At 35.2% G+C, this 11467-nt stretch overlaps 1 protein-coding gene across 4 annotated transcripts in view; it reads left to right on the forward strand.

The window, feature by feature from the left end:
- LOC113484136 (leucine-rich repeat-containing protein 49-like) overlaps nt 1–11467 on the forward strand; it is a 34757-nt gene that overhangs the window by 1010 nt on the left and 22280 nt on the right. Inside the window, exons 1-2 of one of the 4 annotated variants that reach the window (XM_026856332.1) lie at nt 1358–1620; nt 8169–8316. In XM_026856332.1, the coding sequence (XP_026712133.1) occupies nt 8278–8316 (39 nt within the window). In that variant the 5' untranslated portion in view covers nt 1358–1620; nt 8169–8277. Of the gene's footprint in view, nt 1–1357; nt 1621–5470; nt 5675–8168; nt 8317–11467 lie in introns of those variants that run through there. The other 3 variants (XM_026856331.1, XM_026856334.1, XM_026856333.1) reach the window with 3 other exon arrangements.

Consider the following 11467-nt stretch of genomic DNA (forward strand, 5'->3'; position numbering starts at 1 on the left):
TTTTGTCACCTGCAGCTTGGTCTTCGACTTGAAGGAGGTCTGGTCCAGGTGTTGACCATCTTTTCATAAAAGACCTCTTGCCCTGTATGTTCACTGTCCTAGATGACTTTGTATCAAAACTGAAGTAGCTTAAGGTTTTTTTTTTTTTTTTTTTTTTTTCTTCTGTTAATGTTATTGAATGTGTTTGCTGTCACACCTGTGAGACTTGCAACATATTTTACAGGACAGCCACATATTGTGCTAGTTATTGAAATTTGTCTTCAGGGGAAATTATGTTGTGTTCTCCAATGCAAAATTCTCTGATTAGTTCAAATCATTGCAGCTTAAGAATTGCTGTGCACAACCCTATAATGCCTGTCTTCATGTGTATATCCACCTGTATCATGCACACCCACCCCTTTAAGTATCAACACCGAGTAGCCTTAGGGACAGAGGGGACGTGCTGATATAAATCTGTTGTGAACCCAATCTTTCCATGGTCTAGTCTGGGAGAATTCAGAACAGCTCTGAACCAGGAGTTTTGCAACTGCAGACCTGAGCTAATTGTATACAGAGGTATGACTCTCAGCAATGCTTGTTAGCTCACATTCAGTGTTTCATTGATAGCAGCTACACAGTTTGTTTAGAGCTGCCTGGTGTTCACCTGTTTGGGTAGAATGAACTATTTGTGTTTCTGGAGTGCTATGTAGACATGTCACAAATCAGATGGAGAGAGGAAGCGCTATAGATTCGATTTTGTGGTAAAATCAAGGTAGTGAGCCCTGTGACACTTCCCTGTGCTCTAAGTAAGAGTTTTGTGTTCACTGGTTGCAAGTTGGAGTATGGTCCTTAGTAGGGTAAGGAGAATGCAGCCTTAGAACTGAGGGATTAGGTGTGCAGTCTGAGTGGTGTATGAATCACTGCAGACTGTGCTGTCTGGCCATTATGGAATTATACTTCATAAATGAAGTGTGATCTTACTTGATAAGTTTCATCTTACTAATATTTGAGCTATTTGCTATTTAGAGATTTTCTGCAAAGGTCGTTAGTGGCATATATTAAATTCACAATTACTCATTCTGGAAACTCATTCCTTCTTATAAATTAACTGTAAAGGTGACAGAGTCCTTCAGATCATTCTGTGGCAGAAGGGTCACTGCTGCTTGGTAGTGCTAATTGCACTGCTGTATTGCACTTCAAAAACCTTATTTCTATATGGTCACAAAATAAACTTTTTTCTTTTTTTTTTAAACAGTGTGTTTATACTGCAGCTTAAATGCTGAGGCAGCACCTTGGCTTATTTCCCAAAAGCCTGTTCAGAAACCAGCAGAAGCCTTATCCTCTTTTCTTTAACATCATTTGCTTTGCAAGTGATGCAGCTTGTTCTGCAGAGTGGATATCTGCACTGAAACACTCCCTTGCAGTCTGCACTAGGGAGAAATGGAGCTGCACATTCAAAAGAAATCAATGTTGCAGCAAGGTTATAGCATATAGAAAGGATTGTATTACATCAGACAAAGTAGAGAGGTTCAAAAGCTACTTTCAGCTACTGAATTTATGCCTCTATCTTTCCTTCTAGAAAGATGTGGATACTTTGCCCCGTCTCCAACGTCTCTTCCTCAGCTTCAACAATATATCTAGGTAAGGGAAATAGCAGTTTGCTTCCTATCAGTAATTTGAAGTATCCTGTATGGAGCTGTATTTCATTAAAATTTAAATTCAAAATCTATGAGTGCAGATACTTTTTTTTTTTTTTTTTTTTCCCCTAACATATCAGATAGCATAATCAAACCATTGTGTATTTTCTACTTTAAATATAAAAATTCTTGAAACCCTTTATATTTAAATGTAGTTGCACTATGAGTATTCTACAAAGAAACTTATATTTTCAATTTAAAAATTATCATACTGTTTACAATGATGATCAAAATTAAAAATACTTGTGTAAACATGTTTTACTGCTAAACTAGATATCTGTTAAAGCAACATTACACAAGGTACATATTATATATAACATACCATTACTGTATTCATGGAGTTACATAAACTGCTGAGTCAGACTCTTACAATGATTAGATTATTTATTTCATGCTTGTATTTTACTTGTCCATACATTAATAAACTCTGAAAGGTATATTCATGGTTATTTCCATTTCAAACCAGATGACAGAAGCAGAAGAGCTCAACTTTCAAAGCAGGGCTTCTATAGTTTCAAGTAACTAAGTGCATTTTGTTATAAATGGATAGAAATGTTTGTCTTGTATGCTTTTTCATATTCATGCATTTTTGGAGTCTGCATTTATACTAGTGTCGATATTTTAAAAAAACAAAACAAAACTGCTTGCATTATCTTCAGTTTGGTATGTCCTTTATTTTTTTATCCCTTAATCACCACCAGCTTTAGAATCAAATAATTTAATGAGGGATAGGGGAAAGATGCTTCGTGTTCTAATTACTGAAATACCACTGTTCTTGTGGTATCTGCTTTCTCTGTAAAATGTTATACTTAGTATGAGCTTTTATTGTAACAGCTACTTGTACATTTTAAGTTGACCTGCATTATGTTTTTTGCAGACAGCTCCAACCTACTTGTGTTCCCTAGGTTCTTGAAGTACAAATGCAGTAGATCTCCTTACATACTCATGGGTATTAAGCATTTTTTAAAAAATCAGAAATGAACTGCAGGAATCTCGAATATGCTCTTCCCTTAATTAATCTGATAGTATTTTTATTTTATGTTTTTAATTGGCATAATAAAGAGAGAGGGTTAGCGTTTTCTTGAATAGTTTCCAGAATTGAAACATGCCTTTTGTTTCTGTTCTTCTAAAAAATGTCTTAGCCTGGCAAGAACAATGAGGGGACTGCAGTAGCTGGCTCCCTTGCCATCAGGGAGCATCACTGCAGTCAGTGGAATTTCTGTACCTTTTTATATACTTGGTATATTTTGTGTAGCTTTCTAACTCCTTTCTCACCTTGTTTTATGCAAATTCATGTTATTTTTACATTGTTCAAAGAAGGAGAAGTGTTTTGTTTTTTCTGTGAGGTTTTCAAAGTAGATTTCTCAAACTTTATGTAATCAGTAGCTTGCTTCTAGGTACTTTATCAATTTATTCATTGGGGCTTCAGTTGAACTATTGATAGATCTAGTCCTAGTTTTCATGTAAGCTAGAAATACTTATTTAGAACATTTGTGCAAATATATAATTTGGTTTTAATTTGTAGCTGGAATAGGTATAAAAATAAAATCTTAATGACAAACAAAAACATTGCTCTTCTGTAAATTTTGTATACATATGTGGGTATATAGATGGATGGATGGATGGATCAGTTTAACTCTTTATTTACTAGTCATTTTTTTAAAAAATGAAAAATTTCTTTTGATTTTCATATTTAGCTTGGGTTTTTGAAATAATAATCTGCTGTTGCATAAAGCAGTTTTGAAGGCTAAAAACCCCATTAGTTTCTGATTTTGAGTTTTGTAGTAGATATGTCTTCTAACAGGAAAATAATTAAATAAAAGTATAGTCTTGACCATCTGTGTTCTAATACTTGGCTTGATACTGTTTGAACTGACTGAAGGATTTATATGCAACCATAATACTAGTGCATTGCTGTGCTACATCTGAACATTCCTACAACCCTTTTAAATGATCGTGTGTGATTTTATGAGTCACTTAACCTGGGTTTACTGTATGCCATATGGTAATTTTAAAAACTATTTTTCCTAGAAACAGCTGTGTCTATACAGCTCACTTCTTTCAGACAGTCAAATTGATACACAGATATTCTGTCAGTGCATAGAGGAAACCTGCAAATGGAAACAAACAGCAAAGTATATTGCCAAAACATACATATATTTATGTTACGGGTTCATTATAATATTTGTTTTATTAGTGATGATTATTTTTATTAGTGATCATTAAAAAAAGTAGTGTTTTTGAGGCAGTGCTCCCATGGAAAGTTTTGCTGCTTCTTATTTTTGTATGTCAGCAAGAATCCTTGAGTCTTGAATCGATACATAGTGATATATATTAAGTAATATTTCAGTAAAAGATTCAGGAATGCCTTTTAAAAATTGTCACTATTTAGGGCATGGGAATCTGTCATGGGTTTTGTCACTGACATTCTTTTTCCCTTATGCTTTAGAGGAGGCCTCAGAATGCTTCTGCTTCCTGCAGAGCTTTTAGTAAAAAAGGATGTTTGGGCAAGATAATGTAAGTTAAAACTGAATGCTGCAGAAGTTGATGCTGATCTGAAACAAAAGAAGTCCTGCTCCTGGTTTCAGCCCCCAAAAATTTAGCAGTTACAAACTAAAGATGTTCATACCTGATGGCCAAAGGCAATATATATTCTCTAGAACTAGTTATAAAGAAGGGGGAGAAATCCCATTTTGAATTTGTCATGTGGTAGTGGAAAGATATTACAGAAACTTTTCTTCAGGAAGATGTGCCACTGAGATTCAGAAAGAGGGTTATTGCTCATATTTCAAAATGGGAAACCAGAGAAGATCATTTTTTAATCTTGGAAACAAAGTATATATTTTCACTGTTACATTACTGTCCAGGTCAGCACTGTGTTGGCTTTTTCATTTAGTAAGGCATGTTGTCTAGCCATGTGGAAAAAGTTGGATACAAGCTGAAAGGACATGTAATTGTTTCTCTTCATTTGGTTGCTGAATTGGAAACCTGAGAGAAGGAATGTTCTAATAAAACCAAGAAAGTACCTTTTTTTCTAGCAGATTGAAAATTTAGAAATGAATTGTTAAATACTTGAACAAAAGCAGTACAAGGGGAATGAAAGGTTGACTGGTAACATCTGTTTCCATCAGTAGTGTGGTGGTTAGGAACCTGGGAAAACCCAAGTTTTCTTCTTTGAATATTTTTTGAACATACAGTTCCCTCTCGGGTGTTCTGTCAGACTACAGTGAGTATGTTGCCTTCCTTCTGTTTTCCAGAGCTTTTCCTCTTTATGCAACATGTTGTTTGTTTTTTTTTTAAAAAAAACCCATATTGGTGCAAATGTATAGAGAAGGAACAACTGTCTTCCTAAGCATGGAGGCTGTAACAGAGGACAAGTGTTCCTGTGGCTTGTTCTTGCCTACTGAATGTGTAAATGTGAACGTATGTCACTGGTGGAGCTTGAGCTTATGCCACACCAGAATACTCTGCTGCTCAGTAGTTGTCATGTTCTCATATGAGGCAGAACTGGGTTTGCATCGTCTCTGGCAGAGGGGAGAATTGAATGCAGGACAGAGCATGCACACAAGATGCAAAAGTGATCTGTTCTGAAAAGATTTCCAGAAACACATTTTGCTTATTTATCCCAAATTCACAACTTGTTTCTGTGTTGCTGAAACTACTATTTTAGCAAAGATTAATTCATCTAGGAAGAAAGAAAAGCAGGGAATGAGAGGCAGTTACTGTAGTTTGGTGGGACTCCTGCCGGAGAAGGTCTTTTGGAAAGAGATCCAGAGATTCCACTCAAGATTGACAGAGGCAGTCTGAAACATCATCATACACAGCTGCTTTGTATTGCATGAACAGGTTAAAGACTCCTTTGTGGTGAACAGAGGCTAGAGAGAGCATTGAGACATGGCCTCTGATTCCCATAGGGTGGTCACCCCTTGGCTCTGTCACAGCAGTGTGCGTGCTGGGAAGCAGACAGAAGCTTGGTTGTAAAGTATGCAGTCTGTTTGGTAAGTATATTGCATTAAAGCTTTGCTTGGCTTAGGATTGGGATGCCCGTGTGACATGTACAGTATATTAAGGCTTCCACATTGAATTTCTACAGCTCTGTTTTTCATATGTGTATACAAATATGTGAAAACGTAGCTATTTACTGTTTTGCTCTAAAATTGAGCTGCCGTTAGGGCAGCCAAAAGCAGGATAAAGCAAGCACATCTGTTTTAGCTCCAGAATGAGTGTTCTGGTATGCTAAAGCACTGAGAATTTCAAAGCACAGCAGTATGTATTAGTGGAAGGTCTTGAAAACACTAGCGAACTTTCAACTTTTCTGTCATTTCCTGAAGAGATTGGTTTTATTAAAAATCTGTAAATCATATGTAATAGCAGAAGTACTCTTCGGTTAAATGTTTAGTGGGAAGTGTGTGTAGTATGTATAGTTAATGCTTTTAGTAAATATATTTACGTTACTTGAAACTAATTTTGAAGACCAAAAATTTTTCATATTTGTCAAGTAAAATCTATTCTGGCCCAATGGAAATTCAGTTCTCTTTTCATATTCTAACATGCTTACAAGTTTCTTTACTAACTTCAGTGTCATTTGGGGAGATTATCTGTTAACTTCAGGACATATTGTGTATGTATTTTAAGTAATATGTCAGCCTGATCTTCAAAAACTGTGGTTATGCAAGCTGTTTTAGCAGAAAATTGTAATCAAACTTGTCATCTTAAACACATATACAAATCTCCCAGTTCTTCAGATAAGTACCTTCACTACTTCCATTGGAATCTGTACATAGTTCATTTTCCATTAGTTCATAAGTTGTTTTAATACACTAACCAGAAAGGTAGTAGTATCTTCCACTTCAATCTGTCATGTTTCTGCTGCTCTGCTAGGTGTATCATGTAGAATTGCATTGGGTTTTTTGAGATTTGTATTGGGTGATTTCTTTTCTTTACTCCTGCTAGCTTATGTTGGTATCCAGGCCTTTATTCTGCTGGTTGAGACTGATTGCAGTTGGTGGTATTATTTTTATTTTTATCTGTAGTTCTTTTTGTTGCTGTTGCAGGAATTGTTTTATCTAGTACCTAGAATCTTTCACGGATATCTCACTTTAAAATCTGACATTCCAATAGATCTGAAGCCCTTTGCAGCTGAATGTTAGTCCTCAGGAGATTATTGAATGTATTTTTGAAAATTGAGTGATACCAATGATAAAGGCAGTTGCCACCTTATTCAGTGATAGTCAATATGAATTGAATATGAATACAATTCAATGTGAACATCTTTACTGCATACAATTTCTAATCCCTAAATTCAGGGCATACTTAAGGTTTGTTATCCTTCGTAGTATTACTGGAGGAATACTTTTTCTGCCACCAAGAGTGAGAAGAACTATAACCAATTGATGCAATCAGTAAGATTGTCAGGATATTAAAATAATGGCAGTAATTCTGTGTTTTCCACTTCAGAAATGATCTCTTACTTCATAATGTCATTTAGTGTTTGTTTTTCTGGTAAAGTGATCTTCTGTTTACATTTTTATGTGATCTTCATTGATTCTTTTGTATTTTTCAGATTTTTTTTTTTAAAAACTTAATTCTCAAAAGCACCAAGTCAAATTATTTCATTCTTTTCACATGAACTTACTTAACTTCATAACACAGGCTCGACTTTTGAAGGCCAAAGTGCATAAGGGTTGGTGCACAGTTGTACATTTGTACACTGTAATCAATTTCTTAAAAGGAGTCTTTTGGGGAGACATTTTGGGGAGACTGTAAACGGGGAGACATTTACTTCTATAACTGTTCAGGTTTTTTTGAAATCAGGTTAAATAGTTCTCTGATTTAAAATACTGTTTATCTGAGTCAGCTTCTTTCTTTACACATTCCGTCTTGAATAGAAGGAACATGATACAGGCTGTACATCTCTAAATACATTTTACACAGGCCAGTTATTTTTGTCCAGAAACCAAATCAGATGTCTAAAAGCCAACTTGTTAGTGTTTGTATACTGAACTCTGAACAATAGGACAGATCTTTGAAGATAATATGATGCTTTTGTAATTGTTTTTTTTCTGATATATGATGATGTTGCAAACAACCAGGATCATTCTGTGGTATTTGTGGTTCACTGTTTTTCTTGTATTTTCCATGGTTTTCCTGCTTATTTTGATGGAAAATACACCTTGTATTATTTTTCGGAATATGTTGATATGTATCCTATTTTAGGGGGGGGGGGTTAGGTGAAACTATACTCCCATAGTTAACAAGTTCTCCTTATTCTGCATCTCTTTACCTGTATGTGAAGAGGTTAAAAAGTTTTAACAGCAGCAGCTGTTTGTATTTCAAAATACTTACAATTTGATTTATCATACACAATATTGATGGATGGGGTTTTTTTCAGTACAGGTAAATATTAATGTTCTATCCTTAAGAAATAAAATCTTCCATCTCAAATTTATTCCTACTCTATGACATTAAAACTTTAAACTTTTTTGGTTACAGTTTTGAGGATATTCTGTGCCTTGCTGATTCCTCATCTTTGTCAGATATCACCCTTGATGGCAATCCAATAGCTCAGGAGACATGGTACAAACACACTGTTCTCCATCATATGATGCAGCTCCGACAGCTAGATATGAAGAGAATCACAGTAAGAAATTTCTGTTTTCATCAAACTTACTAGATCCTTAAATTCAGAAGTAAAATGTAGGGTTTTCTGTGTATACTTGTGTATTAAAAACACCACCATTTTTTCTTGATTTGATATGGAATTGAATGGTGTGTAGGCATTATAATATTTAAAACTTTAACCTTTTTTTCTTTTGTTCACTGTTATGTAAGGGTGTGCTTTTTTACTTCATTTTAACATGTTTATTTTAAAATGCTTAAACTCTTCATTAGTTAATACTGTGTGATCATTTGCCATGTCACATGAGAGAATCTGCAAAGGTTTTTGTTAGAACTTTCCCAACACAGTCTTTACTGGTTTGCCATATAGGTGAAAAGGAACTGCATATTTTTTCCGAAGGAGTAGTCTGTTTATCCTAAAATTGGTGTTATTGGTATCTTCTTTCATTTTAAAATGTTGTTGGTTTCTTTAGTCTGCCTCCCTAAGGAAACCTGATGATCACAGAGTTTCTGTGTGTCAGTCTGTATTTCTTCCTTCCTTACCTAACCTACTCTCCCCATTCATTTCTGTTTCTGCTGTTCAGGTTCAAGTATCCCTGATAAGGAAGAGTACCAAATAGAGCCCATTACGATGTAAAATATACCTTATGTGGAAAACATTACTTTTAAAAATAAAGTGCTTTGGGACGTGAGAGTTTACACCCAGCATTGAAAATAATAAATACTTGTTTGTTTACAGGTATTCTATGGGTTGTAGATTTTTTTTTCATTTTCTGAATTTATACTGACTTAACTGAATATTTGCTAATTACTTTGCTATTAAAAAGATTGTTTCCTCAGTATTATTTCAGAAACTTGAGTCACATAAAGAAAATGTCTCTCCCTCTGTTTCTCTCCCTCCCACTTTCTCGAGAGGAGATGGTACCTGGTAGAACTCTCAGTTCTGTAGAAAGAGCTCAAACTCTTTTTTTAGACTCTATGAGATCTGTAAGGGGAAGAAGCTATTGGAAATCCACAGCCATGGGAAAAATTTAATTTGGATTTGCACCTTGTTAAACATCAGAGAATCAATCACAAAACAAAAAAACATAGAAAACCAGGCTGCATCGGTTGTTCTGCTCATAAATCTACTTGTAAAAAGAATATGTTTTGCATTCTTGTAAAAAGAATGTGTATTTGCCTTCTGGTTTTTGAGCCTTGAGAACTTTTTTTACTTTTTCTCCATGTAGAGGGTGCTATGTGTTTTCTCCAATAAAAACTGTGTTACCCAGATAATTGTAGGACTTAAACTGGGATTTTAAGAAAAATAACAAGTATCATGAGACCTGTGATAAAATTAGAGACTTGGCAATGCCAAATCCAGCTATTCTGCTTAGTAATGCACGATGCTGTTGCCATCAGCAAATGTATCTCAGTGGGGAAATTGAAGTACAGTATTGGATATCTGTTTTTTCTCACTTGATTAGTATACCTAAACTCTAATTACATTTATAGGATCTTTTCTTCATTAGTCCTAAAGACCATCCAGACAATTTTGAACTTAAGTGTTGCTTTGTCTTGTAAAGAACTGAGTTGGACTGGGATATTGCTTTTTTCTGGTAGGAATTCTTCACTTCAGAAGCTCTTCTGCTCAAGAACTGAGTTTTACACAATTGTTAATTCTGTTTTAGCTTCTCTTTTACTTTCTGGCTTCACTGGGACAAGAAAATTATTCCAAGAAAAAATAAAAGCTGAAGGAAATTTTCAGAAGTTTGTAAGAGACTTTGAAGCTTTATTCATATTGGTTTTCAAGAAGACATAGGCGCTTTGGTGCTGGGCCTTTTCTGTAGGATTCTCTGGAGAAAGGGAACCTTTCTCTGGAGAAAGGGAACCACCAGGAGAAAAAGCCTGGTGGTAGCTACCTCTGCCTTAGGGAACTATTCAGAAACGTACAGCTGCCATGAATATCAAATACTCTGCACTTGGAATAAAACATATTGTATTGCAATTGTTCTAAAATTTCTTAAATTGGGACAGATTTGCCTTTATTCAAGGGATTGCATCATATTATGACAACTTTATGCCCTGACCCATGAGGAAGTTGGTGTTTTCTTAGACCATCTCATTCCTGTGCCATTTTTGAATCTAAGATTTAAGCTCTTAAACCACTGAGGCATGGACCCAGTGATGGTGAAATCAGTGGAGGTTAGTCACCTGTGATGCGTTTCACTGTAAGATTGTAAACACTCATTGCCCACGTTAGAAGATGATTTTCAGCTGAAACACCTGTCCACTTTGTATTGTGTGTCTAAAACAAACTCCAGTAAAAGCAAACCTTTTTCTTTCTCAAACTTTGATGGGTCAATCTAGAGGCTTAAAGAGTGGGGAGGAGGCTGAATTACTGCGGTTGGACAAATTACTGTGTCACCGTAATTCTCTGTATATGTTATACCTTTAGTTCACTTTAGTTGTGAGGTAATGTGACTTGATTTATGGCTCGATGAAATAGTCCTGTGTGCAACTGAAATGCATTATGGTCAAAGCAGGCTCAGGCTGCATGTATAGTCATTTGCATCGTTTGGTTAACATACTATAATGGTGTTTTTTCTGGGCATTGAAGCTTTTTGAATATGTTTTGTAGTTTTAACTCTTGAAAAAGTGGACTTATCCAGTGATGCTTTCAGTTTAGCTATGACCTATCTTTTTTCCTCCAGTCTTTCATAACAGTAAGCAGATATTGGCTGCAGACATGTAATAAAATATGAATGAAATGTGCACATATTCCTTACTGAGAAATTATTTAAACAGCAACACTTGCTATCTATCACTTCAATTACACTGTCTCGAGAATTTAATAAGGGTGTATATGTATGTGTGTGTGTCTATATAACATGTAGTGTATATGTGTGTGTGTTCCCAAATCGAAAGGCAAGCTGCAGCTTTTAACACTAAAACTTTGCTTCTTTTCACTGAGGTTTTATAGCTTTTTGGATGGTTAAAGAAAGAGAGCTGTGTTTGATTTTGATTATTTGCTTAGACATTTCTCTGCTGATCAGGGAGTAGGTTCTGATGCTTTATCCAGAATAGAATTCATTATGGGTCAGCACTGTGGAGTGTTCTGTTTTTTTAGGGAAGGTTCCCTAATTTATTTTTTTTTTCCCACTTGAAAATAAGATACTTCAGGAAGTTCTAGA

Source organism: Athene cunicularia, assembly GCF_003259725.1.
Source record: "Athene cunicularia isolate RWA chromosome 10 unlocalized genomic scaffold, athCun1 chr10_part1, whole genome shotgun sequence".
NCBI lineage: Eukaryota > Metazoa > Chordata > Aves > Strigiformes > Strigidae > Athene > Athene cunicularia.